This window comes from Lates calcarifer, linkage group LG19 (assembly GCF_001640805.2).
Source record: "Lates calcarifer isolate ASB-BC8 linkage group LG19, TLL_Latcal_v3, whole genome shotgun sequence".
Lineage (NCBI taxonomy): Eukaryota > Metazoa > Chordata > Actinopteri > Centropomidae > Lates > Lates calcarifer.
This window is the reverse complement of record NC_066851.1, coordinates 3926506-3941371: the sequence shown is the minus strand read 5'-3', so window position 1 is coordinate 3941371 and position 14866 is coordinate 3926506. Positions and strand designations below refer to the sequence as shown.

Here is a 14866-nt window from a genome sequence, read left to right as displayed (position 1 = left end):
AACCTGAGGTTTGGAGCAAAGGCCTGATCTCACCTTGTTTACTCTTGTTGCTAGTTTGTAAGTAAATAACAGACAGTAAAAGTGAACTGAATAATCAAGTTTCAGTCACAGTTGCATTTTTGACAAATATTTCAAAGTCAGTTCTTGATGTGGCTGGTATTCTTCCATGAAACAAAACCAATGTGAAAGAAACAGTTATGGGATCTTAGATGAAATTTCTCTGGAATTCTCCTGTCATGTAACTTTTGTAGTGTCTGTTAAAATCTAAGTTTAATAGTGCCCCATAATGGGACACTGAACATGGCCCATTATGAAAACAATACTGCATTTGTTTTGTTTTACTATGAGGACACACTCCCAATGTCCACTGCTGTAAAATCTGTGGGGATATTTCAGTGGAAACACAATACACAGTCTGTTTATCAAAGCATTCAAGGCGTTACACAGTTCAGCAGGGAGTCCCCAGCACAGTCCACCCACACAGAGACTTTTGAACTCATCCTCTCTGGGACTTTTCAGAAGAGTCTCTTGAGCCTGAAGCAAACAAAGAACCATCATAGTTTTATCAATGCCAGAATCATCCCAGAAGTCCTTGCTCCTCATAGACCTCTAATAAAGTTAACAGTAATGCTTTCTTTCCTCTCTTGCTCGCAGCCATGTGTATAAAAGATGACACATCCATTCATGCCACTCTCAGCAGACCATGAGCTCATTCACTTTGAGACTTCACAATCCTCTCCACACTTTTATCCATCCATTATCTATACCGCTTATCCTTAAGGGTCATGAGGGGGCTGGAGCCTATCCTAGCTGACATTGGGTGAGAGATGGGGTATGCCCTGGACCGGTGGCCAGAGCTGACATATAGGGTTAACAGCATCAACAATATAAGTAGCAACCATTCACACTCACATTCACACCTGTGGGCAATTCAGAGTCACCAATGAACCTTCATGTCTTTGGATGGTGGGAGGCAGCCAGAGTACCCAGAGAGAGCCCACACAGGTACAGGGAGAACATGCAAACTCCACACAGAAAAGCCAGGAACCGTCTTGCTGTGTGGCAACAGTGCTAACCACTGCACCACCATGCTGCCCTCTATACTTTTATTGGACAGGAAATAAAATACACCTTCTCATCTCCTCACCCTTCCTTCAACCTCTGTGGGAAACATTTTCTTTCATCTGTTTTTTTTCTCTGCATCCTTGTTTCTTCTCTTCACACATGGGGATGCACAGTCTTATCTCTACCCCTCTTTCTACATCCTAGCTGCCTCTTGAACCAATGGAAGATGATCCACATAAAATTTCACTTTTGAATCAGCAGTCTATATGTTTGAGGGTTGGCCCCTTCATGCTGACCCATTTCAGATCTGTGTGTGGTCAGCATATGGTGAGCTTAGAACACATGGGAGTAAGGGAAATTACTCCAGTGAGGTTGCAATGTCCTGCTGTTTTTCCACAACTAAGGCATATTTTAATGCCACTTTGTGTACATTTACACAGTTTGTGACCATTTAAATATACATGCTTTATTTGATGTTCTCTTGTATACTTTTATGCTGACAGTTATTCCAGGACTTCTAAAAAAAACCTTCATAGCATATCTGGTGATATCAAAATTTAAAGTTATTATGGTGCACCCTAAACACATATCTCAAAATGTACCAAAACTGTCTCTGCTGGTGCTCAGCCTTGATAAATGCCATGGTAAAAAGGACACAATAACACATAAAAGCCAATCCAGTACGATCCAGTCAATCCTTATCTATGGGCAGCTGCTGCTGTATTTGAGAACTTTCAACTGTCATCTGTGAGCACTGGTTTGGATTTCCACTGTAGTAAGTTTGGATTAATAATCACTTATATATAGTATCTCATGACACTGCTGTAAGTTTTTTTTTTCTCTGCAAGCAGGAAATGCATTTTATATACTAGGACTGAATAATTAATCAAAACATTATCAAAATAACAGTATAACCAAGGTGCAATATACAAGTAACAGGAAGCTGCAATTTTCTGATAAAAGTAAAATTTGTCACAACAACCCTTTGTAAATGAAGCAGTGTTGTGTTACAGAGATACCTCGGCCTAGCAGTTCACATTCTCCAGATGTAAGAGGACATGCTTGTATGGTACAGCAAAAACCACATCATCATTATTTTTCTATTTTTTTTCAGTGAAAATAAAATTCAAATATTCTCACTAAAATCGTGACTCATATTGCATCATAATATCTGTCAAAATAATCGCAATACGATTTTTTTGCATATTTTTTAACCTTAGTATATACTGAGAACAATGCAGAGTTGGTAGTTGATCAGATTGGCATATTGCAAGTAAGGTGATGTGTGATTAAATGTCACACATCACCTTCTAATAGAGTCTCAAAAACATGTGCTGGATGACTGGGAATTTTATAAATGTACAGCACAGGCTAATATCAAGGTTCTATCAGCATTTGTTTGGTGTTGTTTGGTGTCAATTGTAGAACTGATGGTAAAATGATAACAATTTATATAATGTGGCCACTCTATCCCTAATCTTGAGCTCTTATGCAGTACTATTAGGTATATAATCCCTTGCCATCTAAGAGCTGTTTCATATTACTTAAAGGGGTACCCTGTGGAGCAAACATGGACGTGTGCAGAGTGAAGGGAATTTGGACTAAGGAAAGAGATGACAGCAGTGGGTTAAGATAGTGAAAGATCTGTCATGAGCTGTCATGACCCTAACAGGCAGGTGTTGGCACATGTACGGCAACAACAAGTCAGGGTCAGAGAGCCTTCTTAGTATGAGTGACCTGGAATGTCTATGATGATGTTTTCAAGCAGAGAGGAAAAAGGCAGTCATATCCATATAAATCACACAGTGACAGTTCCACTAAAGGAAAAGAATCTCAGCCTTGATCAGAAGCTAATTCAAGTCAAGATGTACTGTCTCGTCAAGATAATTGTTTTTTACACCACCATCATGTGTTCAAGCTATGGCACAAACAAAAGAAAACAGAAGAAGTCCACGATCAGCGCTTCGTCAGTGAATGTCCATTTCCTCTGTTTATTCCCAATGAGTAACCCATCCTCCACTAGTTAATAAAGCTTGTTTGTGCAGAGTGACTCATACTCTAATTCTGTCTCTCCCTGGTCTCAACCTGACTTCTGCTGTTCCAGTGACCATCTGAAAATCAACCTCAGCTTTTGTAAATTCGCCACCATGTGTTTACTGCTCATCAGTTACACATGGTATGACTTTGATCTTCAAACCAGTGGGAGCAAAAAAAAAAAAAGAATCAAAGGAAACATGTTTTTTGTTGTTTGAATATGAAAATGCCACAGATGGAGACTAAAATTCACATTTCTTTTTTGTGTCCACCATGTGCACCAATTTTAGAGGATTCAGAATACTCTCACACAAACCTAAATGCATCCCAACAATTTTACACTATTGTCAAAGCGTTCTCTCACTTCCCTATTCTCTTTCTTTCTGTCATTTCCAGACTCCCATGAACCAGGCGTCCACACGATCCCACTGTATTTTCACCGTGCACTTGTGCAGACGTGAGCCAGGCTCAGCCACCCTGCGGCGCTCCAAGCTCCACCTGGTGGACCTGGCTGGATCGGATAGAGTTAGCAAGACTGGCCTGAATGGGCAGCTGCTCACTGAAGCCAAGTACATCAACCTTTCCCTTCACTTCTTGGAACAGGTAACCACATCTAAAATGTTTTTCTATTTTCTATTTGAAATAATACATTGCATGAAGAATTTAACATGGGAATTTGGTGTACTGAAGTTTGATACATTTATAAATTTCCTCACACTCACACACACACACACACACACATACACACACACAGTGAAATATAAGGAACTGAATATGTTTTATATGATTTGAAACAACAATTTTACATATTCTGCTTGTTTATATCTTCCAGTTAATCATAATCATAATTCAATTTATATTAGATGTTTGACTTTGATTAATGGTCATCTTGCCACTACTGTATCAACAGTAACAATTCTGTCAGAAAGAGTGATTGCATTGTCTTTCTGACATTACTCTATGGTACAATCAGCCATTTCATTCTCTACATCCACCTCTGTCTTCATTTATAAGTCAGCTGTTTTAATTCCTCTCTTCCTCAGGTGATCATTGCTTTGTCAGAGAAGAACCGCTCCCATATTCCCTACAGAAACTCCATGTTAACATCTGTGCTTAGGGACAGCCTTGGGGGCAACTGCAGGACCACCATGATTGCCACTATGGCGGTTGACAAGAGGAACCTTGATGTAAGGAAGAGAACTCAATTACAATGTTCAGACAGAGTATTGTGTTAGGTTGGCTTTGCTGGACACCTCTGTCAGGAGTGAATGTACATTTTCACTTCTGAAACTATTTAAACCAAGCAAAAACAATATTTTATTACATTTTAAGACATAGCTGTTGGAGTGTTGTGCGATATATTTTGCTTTATAGACATTAATGAAAGCTGTGCACTGTAAATATAGATTAGGACCATTTTCTCATCCTTGTCCAGTCCTTGCATCTAATAACTTGAGCAAATGTATCAAATGAGTACTGAACTAAGAAGAAATAATTCTGAGTGATAGTTGTCCCTCAGACAGAAAAATATTGAGTCATTTTTAAAAACTGTTTTCTCTAGGAGTCCATCTCTACGTGCCGCTTTGCTCAGCGCGTGGCTCTCATTAAGAACGAGGCGATATTGAATGAAGAACTGGATCCTGCCCTGGTGAGACAGCCAGACACAGCACTTCAACAGTCACTACAAATACCGTAGCTTAGCCACACAATCACACCACAAAAGCATGACTTAATGTGCTGTTTCATTATGGCCAGACCCTCCTCATAGCTTCCAGACCTTAAATTGATCAGCGAATGAATTACAGTGAGAATCCAGCTTCTAAATGTAACTAAGTGTAACCCAACATGTGCTTAAGTGTCCTCTTTAACTTTCCAATACCAAATTAGTTTTTCCAGTGTCAGACAGTCAATCTGAAAGAAAAAATTTTCCACCTTCAACACGTGGACGTCTGTCCGTCTTGAGCTATTTAGACTGCTCACAAGTCTTGTTTGCATTCTCTCTGTTTTGTTTACATGCTTCCAATTCTGTTATGGCATAATTTATCCTAATATCTCACAGGCTCTTGAGAGAGCATCCAGCTGGAGACTGGTGTGTACTGTATATATGTCTTTAGTCTCATTCATGCAAGGAAGTATAAACTGCACGCATGCAGTCACACAGAGTGATTTCTAGCCAGATGTTGTACATCTGAGGACACAGTGTAACATTTTTGAAATGAGAAAGGGCAGTCTGTTTACTTTCAGTAATTATATTTAGTATCTATGTACTATGATTACATTTTTATTTTACTAAGTTAGAGGAGAAGCCAGAATAGGAGATGTAGAGCAGAGAAAGTTTTGGTGAGAATAAGTCCTTGGATTGTTGCAACATATTGTGGTTACTGAGGCCACTCAATTTTTTACTTACAGTACAGTGGACCTTGCACATGCTTCCATATCTGCCTTTTTTACATGTTGTTATACATTATATAATGAGTAATGGGAAATTGCATTGTTTGTGCAGTTCAGCCGGGTTAACCCTTAACTATTGCTTCCCCTCCTTCATTTTCTCCCTTTAGAATCTTTGTCACAGCCCTCCCTATTGTAGTATGCCAGAAAGCAGACCTGGTAGTTGTTGGAAAGGTCCCTTGGGGGATATACAGTAGTAAGTCATCACAGCTATATCCGCTTCCTCCCCTCCCACCAAGATCAGCCTCAGGATCAACTGCTACTGTATTACTGCTACTGAGACTTGGCTGGCCACTTGCAAACCCTACAGAGGTATTTTTAAGAGAGTCTGCGGCTGGCCCAGTAATTGTGACAGTGTCTGGCGGCTCCCAATTGGGTCCGGCACAGTTACAGCTCCAGGAAAACCCAAACTCCATGGGTAAACGTCTTGTCTCCGTTTATGGCTTTTTAGTGTGTTTCTCATTTTGTTCGTTGCTCCCGTCTCTCCGTCTCTCCCTCTATATCTCTCCCTGGTTTATTGAGAAAAAAGCAAAGCCAGCAGTGCAGTTGGCAGATTAGTATGATGTCATTTTTTTGTGGTTTGGGGTGACACTTAGACATTTTTGGCTTTCCTCGTCTGAAGGCACACTGTCTATTGGACACGCTGGCTGTGGTAATTGATTTGAAACCTGGAGTTTGCTTTTCACAATCTTGCACTGTTTACATCATACAGACCACACACTGCCTTAATGGTGCTATGCTGTAGCCTACAGGCTGCAAAATGCAGTTCTTCAAAGCCTGAACAGCAGGAAACCAGCCAGACCAGACAAAACATTTAACAAGTCTCTCGTGGACAGGGAAAGAATGAAGTGTTGAAAGTGACCTATGATCATAATGAAGTCAGCCGCAGTGACCACACCATATAAGGTTCTTTCTTTTAGCTCCTCTAAGAGCACTAAGGTCAATTTTAATCCTCCCTTTAGACCCGACTGATCCTGGTCTGCAGTCATCAAAGGAGATTATCAACAGATACTGTATCTCCAAGATACAAGTCACTGTTAGCTTTTATTTCAAATGTGTCGACTTGAGCATTGTGTGCAGATGTGCTTAGTTTGAGTTGAGCTGAAATTCGTAAGGTGTTATGCAGCTAAGCGGAGGTTTATAGGAGGTTGAGTGGCCCTTCTGAACCTGGACCATCCCTACACTTAAAGATACACACAACATCTTGCTTGAGAAGACGGCTCTGATTAGTGCATACCTGTGAGTCAAACAGCAGCCTGCTTAAAGCCCACCAGAGAGACATGTTTGGAAAGTGGGTGTGAAAATTCCTGCGGATGGTTGTTCTTCCTCGGTCTGTCATATGGACTGGGGGTGGGTTGTAAGAGTATTGGTGTATTGCAGTGCTTTTTGCTTTATTTTACAATAGTGCCATGCCTTAATGGCGCCATGCATGGGACACAGCACATGTGTTAAAATGTAGTGGGAAATTATGCCTTCCCTTCTTCCATAAAAATGAGGTCACATAATAGCAGCATGTTTGTCAGTGGCATACAACATAATACATATGCATTTGAGGTGTAACCTGTGGTTACACTGCAGTGCTTACAGCTTACTGTGGGTGGTTTTCTGCACAGAATGGATAGCATATATTTAAGAAAAGGGGGTGATTTTAAAGGTAGGACTGTTAAGTTATTATACAATATACAGTATTTCAAAGTTAATTATGTAGCATGTTGATAGTAAACAAAGACATATGTGCAATATTGCTTTTTCATCACCATAGCAATCTGCATGTTGCATTGTTGCACTAACATGGGTATGCGTACAATATGCTGACACCATTTAGTTCAATTTTATTTATATAGCACCAAATGAAACATACATTATCATCAGTCACATGCCCTGAGTCAGTTTTTATTCAGAGTGTATGGAAATCTGTTGTGGTGCTGTGGTACCAGTCTGGGCTTGGCACTCTGAAATAGACTGCACCATTCTTCTGACCAACAACTGGTGGTCAGCTTTTGAGGATGCAGCTGGAAGAGTTACATCAGACCACTGGTTCCAAAAAAGAGATACAGGGAGTGGCTCTGGTGAGGGATGGTCAGCTAAGATATTCAATGTTAAAAAATATGATATGGGGTGGATTAGGGGTGAAATCTTGTTAAATGAAGTGGCATCTACCCAAAACCACACTGCAGGTCTGTTTCTTCTCCAGAGCATCTTGAGTTGACAATGTCTGACTGTATGGCTGGTTTTGTCTTTCCATTTGTTGCAGTGCTTTTCTAAGTTAGATCACAGTCTGACCTTTGGCTTTGATTTAGTTTTCACTGACCTTTGGCTCCCTAGCAACTTCGTGTCAGAAGTGTCACTGTGTGACTCTAGCACAGAGTCGCTATTTTCTGTTGTATTTGCTCTTTCCCACTGAATCAGTTCCAGTCTTTGAGTCTGCTTTAGTATTTTGCAGTGTGGTCAGCTTCAGTGGCGATAGTTAAGTGGGATTTATCCTGAAGAGAGAAGTGGGTCATGTGAGAAAAAGAACAATTGCCACTTGTTTTTTTAAGTGGTTAAGTGTGTTGTTTTGTGGTGTGATTTTTTATTACAACTGGTCTGGCGTCCTTTCATTAACTACACCATCCATTGATTTTGGTGTTGGCCTATTTTCCCTACCATTAACGTGTAATTGCACGTCTCTGTTAAGATGTAATGTATTTCCTTGTCGGACCAGTTCCATTTTTCAAGGGATTTGGCAAATTAATAAATGCTTAGTTAACATATCATACAAATACCTGCAGATAAATTAAGCTATAGCTTTTAAGTAGGGTTATCAGTCAGTAGGGGTTGTCTGTTGTGTATGCACTGCTAGTAACTGTTTAACATCAGAATAAGAGTGCATGTCAATTTGGCTCACCTCTAACCTCTTGCTCCAGCCCCAGAGATTTAGAATTTAATCCCACCTAACAGGACTGTTGCGCTGACAACAAAGAGTTGAATATGAAACACACTGTTAGTGATGTAGAAAACTGAGGGATTGCCTGGTGTTTAATACAAATAATGCAGTTACCATCAGCAAGTGATACATTTATTCAGCCAGCGTTTAATTTCCAAACAAATAACATTTGCCTTTATAACTCAGCACTTCCTGTTTTAGTAAGTCAGATGTGCAACTGATTGATTAGTCAATCCAAATTGTATACATCTCATTGTCAATGAAGCAATGAAATACACAGCAAAACTAATACACCAATTTGAAATGCCTCTGTAGGAGAGCTATTACTGCCAGGATCTATTCTTTATGACTTTCCCTGCATACATGTAATGTCACATCATCTATGATCTGAAGTCTCTAATCCTTTAGGGTTTAGGTACCTAGACACCCCCTAATCCCTCTTCAGACTGGCTCTTCAGACTGACCTCTGTAAGCATGGACCCTTTTCAGCAAGGAAAAATAGAGAACCACACATTTATCTCCAAAGATTAAAGGTTAGATTTCAACAAGGTCTGTCTAGGGCCTGCCTGTGTTCAGCAGGTACATAATGCAGTACCCTATCACACACTTAAGAGATGTATTGCTGTCAGTATTCAGTGTGATGATGTTTAATTCTGTTTATAAAAACAATGTCCTGGTCCCATCATATCTATCCTCTGATCATGATTTTTGATATTAATTGACACTCTTTCTGTTACTGTGGTTACTTGCTGCAAAGATAGCTATCTAAGTACCAAAAGAGCTGTGTTTGGGTTTGATGAGATATTTTGCTTTTTATATATACAGTAACCAGACCCGGACAGCGGTTACTAACAGCAACCAGCCCGTTGGCTGAATGTACAAGGCCTTAACCAAACATGTGGGGACAGACAGCAGCAAAAGGTTTTATGTGTTCCTTTTTTTGCCACCGTAGCTGTTTAATGCTATTTTATGTTTTACTTCCTGCATTTTCTCACTGGAGCATCCAGTTGTCTGGAATCACTTAAGTTTGTCCTCAAAATGCATCAGCAAGATAAGCCACAAGATGATTTTCAGAGGGATTGTCTCATCAGTTGGCAGTAGCGAAATAGTGTCTGTCTGCATTTGTTTGTGTGTGTGTCTTAGTTTTGTACTGTTGGTTCAAATGTGTGCATTTTTTATATTATGTGTATGTGCACATATAGTAGACCTCTAACCCTGCTTTTTGTGTGTGTGTTTCAGCTAATAGCACGTCTGAAAAGGGAGATCCAGCTTCTGAAGGAAGAGCTGGCCATGGTGACAGGAGAGCAGAGAGATGACAAGCTAACTGTGGAGGAGATCCAGAAGTATGTCATCTCCTTCTCTTTATTCTTCATTTCTTTAGTCTAGTCAGTCAGACATTATGGCCTATGATCTCCACATGTTCAGATAAGGGGAGGAATTGAATCAGAATGTTCTAGAGGAACTGACAGCAGACCTTTTGCTACAGGATCACATGATGTATATTATGTATGTGTGTGTATTTGTGTGTAGTGACATGGCCTCGGTGAGCCAGTCATCTCAGGACACTGCAGATGTGTATAGTCCTGTGTTGGCCCCATTAGCCTTCTAGGATGTTTCAACTGTGTCTCAGACCCAGGAAGAGAGCAGACCTCAGACAATCTTTTTTGGACTCAAAAGCCAGAGATTCTTGTGCAAATATATTTCATGATTTATAAGTATTTGGCTTTTGCCAAAAGTGCCTACATAACTTATGCTGTTGGCTATGTATTGATGTTGAGTTAAAGCCTCACTCACTGAAGCTTAACCAGATCTAATGGAGTTTCCCAGGGCTCTGCTTCAGCCAGGACTGCTTTATTTCCGCTCTTATACTCAAATGGCAGAGGGACCCTGTCAAACAGGGCCAGAGTTCAGGCCAGAGGTTCCACTGAGGACTTGGCAGATCCAGTGCTGATGTATTTACCACGCCTTGGCCCCCTCAGTCCGTGTTTTTATTATTTCCTCTCTACCCGGGTGATTATCCTCGATTTCCCCCCGTTTGTGGTCAAACTCACAGAGGGAACCTTTAATGATGTCTGTTGTGACCACGTTCACTGGACATGCTGACTTTTTTGTTGCTGTTTCCTCTCCGGTTTATGCCTTGACTCATCCCAGTACTGAGTGATTGCACACATCCTGCCTTATTTGTTGTCACTTTTCCAAACGCACATATATCCTCAAGCATACAGATTTCGGGCTTTCCAGAAGACTGCTCTGCTGCTTTCAGAGCTGTATGAATCCATCTCCATCCAAGCTAAAGACAAGTAATTATTTTTTTTAAAGTTTGTTAGTTTGCCACACATAACATTTTGCCTCACACCTTAACAAAACTATTTGGAATCTATTAAATTCTGGCATTTGAAAGATGATATTTTTCTTTTAAGGTATTATACATGGCATTGAAGGGAATTCTCCAAAATCAAGTTTGTTTCAGGGGCCTGGAACAAGACAGCTTCGTTTGTTTTAAGTCCTTTGTCATGTAAACCTAGCGTGTTTCTACGCTGAACCTATCACAGTGGAAAATAAAAACCGCACGTTGTCGTGCCTACATTGGATCCGTCTGGATGGTTGCCTCCTGGTCTTTTCCAGTGGCTGGTTCCAGAGCGTGAAGAACCAATGTTTGGAGTATCATCTAGTGATAGTTTATCAACAGGCTGGCCCAGTGGAGCTGGAACACACATTTAAGTAAATAGTTTTCTTTGACCAGAGCCACATTTTAAACATTAGAAGCACTCCTCAAATATAGATCTTAACTATTTGAGCTCCTATTGAGCTCATGCTAAGTGTGATGGAGAAGGATTGTAACATGGAATGTGGAACTGGTTTAAGCTTTGGTAGGTTATTACGCAGTCTGTGTGTGTATGTGTCTGTGTGTTTAGGTTGGAAGAACTAGTCAAGGCCTTTCTGGATGACCCTGATCCAGGCATGACACTGTCACTGGGACCAGATATGAGAAAACTCCAGTACTGTTTCTCCCTGTTGAAGGTAATATTCATAGTAGTCTCTTCATGTACAGAGTCTCTTCATCTGTCTCTGTTCTCTCTATCTAGGTGTTATTTCTAAAGGTATTTGTTCTTCCTTCTCCTTCCCATAACAAAATCCACCATGCAAGTGTGACAGGAAAATATATTTTCAGTCCACGTTGCTGTCCTAGAAAATTAAGAAAAGATTCAGTTCTGTTACTTAGTTATTTAGTGCTTGTTTTATCTGTTCTGTAAGAGTATATGATGAGAGGTCAAAGATATAGAACAAATTTGATCAGTGAGGTGTCCAAACTGATCCCCTTACATTCCCATTCCCCTCCATCCATCAGATCAGCAGTGACTAGCTGACTAATCACTTCCTCTAAATAGCTCCCCCTACTGTCCTTTCCTGACACATGCTTTACTTTTAAATCAAGTTAAGTTTCCTTTCCTTAGGCCTAAACATAAAACAATCAATGAAAACATACTTTTTTCTAGACAAAATCTTAGAGATTATTTTTCTCTGCAGAAAGTGACAATGTTTTAAGCTCCAGTGATGCCCAGTTTTATCTAGTGCTGTTAATCTTCCCATGACCTGACTTAAGTCTTACGACACTTGGTGTTTTGCAGTTATTTGCCATTTAATTAGATGTAAGGTGTTGACACGTAATTGTTAATGAATGTATTTAAACCAGATCTTCAGCTGCTTAAAAAGCTAAGCCTCTACCTTGGTCAGAACAAACAAACTGATGTGGCCTGGAGGCTCTGGGACATGGACAGTGATGTGCATTTTCAGACATTTTATAGACTAACTAATAGATTTCTTTCCTGTGACAGATTAATCAATAATGAATAATGATAATTAATTGCAGCCAAACACAAATATAAGATATAAACTGAAATAATAATAGTGGAGTGGAGAAAACACTAATTCATAAAGTTGTTTTTTTTTTTTAGAAAGTAATGTGGTTGTGGTCCGGGTTATAGATTTTATTCAACGTTTCTCAAACAGCAGCCGATGGCCAACTCATACTGCTCCTGGGCTCTGGTTTGGTTGGAGTTGGAGCAGCCACCAGAAGCAGTTCCAGATCCCACTTGAATGTCTGTTTATCTCTCCTTCAGTTTGTTATGATCCGCAAACTCTATCTCCTGTTCAGTTTACATTCCTCTAAGCATCACCCCAGTCACACTTCAGTGAATCTGTAGGAATTTGGATCTGGTTTAAATTTTATTTCCTTCTCCTTTGTTCTCAATGCTGGCTAGTTCTTGGATGCTCAGCAATGTGCTTGTCTTTGTTTCAGGGTGATGTTCAAATACCCGAGTGAATGCTTCCAGTTTTATCTTTTCAGCACTGTGAGCTTAGATGTGCAGTGAGACCTCAGTGATTTAGCACCGTATGTAAAGCTGTTGAAAAGCAATTTTCAGACCTGGACAATGACAGCCTCAACTCCTGTGTCTTCTTCAGTGATCTTCCATATATGCCCCAAGAACTTCTGGGACCTTTCTCTTACACTGTATCTACTCCATATGAAAAAAACGCCAATGCTTTAACATGTTTCCCACCTGTCTTGAAAGCTGGAAAATCATTGAAATTTAGGAGTTAAATTGCAGACAGGGAAAAGAGGGGAATTTAATTGATGTTTAGGGAATATCACAGAATTACATAATAGAAGAGCATTACTTTTCAGGATAGTACTACGATGTATTTTCCAGCTTTACATTTATGACATTAGATTGCTGTTTATACTGTAGATGTTTTTCCCAACAGCAAATCCACTTTTAGAAAGTAGGCTGCTTTTTTCCTGTAGAAGTTTAGTGAGCTATGATTTTAGCTCATTTATTTGCATATCAAAGACTTTTTTATAGAGTACCTAATTTTATTGAATGCAACTTTCAGCAACTAGTATGGGCCACCAGATTTAATAGTTTAAACTGTTTACACTGCTCAAAAAAACTAAGGGAACACTTAATCATCACAGTATAACACCAAGTCAGTTAAACCTCAGAGATATCAATTTGTCCATTTAAGAAGCTCAAGTGGTTGTGAATCAATTTCTCCTGCTTTGGTGCAAATGAAAGTGAAAACAGGTGCAATGGAGAGGCAAAAGGAAGACAACTCCCAAAAAAGGGGATGGTTTTAGACAGTTGCTTTCTCCTTATCCTTCCTGACTGATTCTACTCTAGTTTTGTGTTCTGCTAGTGTCCTTGTCACTACTGGCAGCATGAGGTGGTACCTGCAGCCCAATCAGGTTGCACAGGTAGTCCAACCCCTCCAGGATGGCACATCCATATATGTGGTGTGTTCTCATCCATGAAGATGTGAGCACATGTGACAGATGTGAAGGAGTCTGAAGATGCTGTGGTGAAAATTATGCTGCCTGTAACATCATCCAGCATGACTGATTTGGCGGTGGGTCAGTGATGGTTTGGGGAGTCATATCCATGGAGAGTGGCACAGACATCCATGTCATAGCCAATGACCCTGCTGTTAGGTACTGGGATGAAATCCTCAGAGCGATTGTCAGAACTTACGCTGGTGCAGTGAGCCCTGGGTTCCCCCTGGTACAGGTCAGTGCCTGGCCTCATGGTCAGAGTGTGTAGGCAGTTCCTGGATGATGGATGATGAATGTGAGGGCCACTGACTGGCCCTCACATTCCTGTGACCTAAATCCAATTAAACACCTATGGGACATTATTTATCAGTGCATCTGATGCCACCAAGTGCCACCACAGACTGTCCAGGAGCTCACCCACGCCCTGATCCAGGTCTGGTAGGACAGCACCAAGGACACCATATGCCGACTCATCAGGAGCATGCCCAGACATTGTTGGGAGTGCATACAAGCGTGGGGGGACCACACACTCTACTGAGTCACATTATGAGTTGCTGTGGTGAAATACACAAGTTGGATCAGCCTGTGATTTCAGTTTTTTACTTTGCCTTCAGTGGGTTGATGATGAATAATTCTTTCGTCAAGATCCGATGTGTGAATTAAGTGTTCCCTTAATTTTTTAAAGCAGTGTATTTAGATCCAGTTTTAAAAAGGCTTTCCTCATAACTTCAAAAACAATCAGCAATCTTTCTTTTATACTGTTTGAACAGATGATGATTCTGGACAAGCAAAGTGGAGGAAACAAGCGCAATGATGGGCAAGAGTCACCAGCAGCAACAAAGAGGGAAGAGGTGACTCAAGACAGCCACCACAGTGCAGCACAAGTGACCAAATTAAAGGAGATGCTGACTCAACGTGATAATGAAATCAGTATCCTTTGACATGGTGCAGCCAACTTTGTTTTGCTCTGATTACATACATAAGTTTTGGGGTGTTTAGTCTAGCAATCAGATTAGACGAGACGCGATTAGATAATTTGCATGAAAATCTTTGCATGCATT

General features: G+C 40.4%; 1 protein-coding gene across 2 annotated transcripts in view; it reads left to right on the top strand.

Moving 5' to 3' along the window:
• The window catches only part of kif6 (kinesin family member 6), a 51906-nt gene that overhangs the window by 9549 nt on the left and 27491 nt on the right, over window positions 1-14866 (top strand). For both annotated transcript variants that reach the window (XR_001963062.2, XM_051078310.1), the window contains exons 7-12: window positions 3496-3702; window positions 4143-4286; window positions 4661-4747; window positions 9713-9816; window positions 11389-11494; window positions 14576-14735. Coding sequence is in view for 1 of the 2 variants with exons in the window: in XM_051078310.1 (XP_050934267.1) it covers window positions 3496-3702; window positions 4143-4286; window positions 4661-4747; window positions 9713-9816; window positions 11389-11494; window positions 14576-14735 (808 nt within the window). In the remaining variant the exon portion in view is untranslated. The remainder of the gene's footprint in view (window positions 1-3495; window positions 3703-4142; window positions 4287-4660; window positions 4748-9712; window positions 9817-11388; window positions 11495-14575; window positions 14736-14866) is intronic.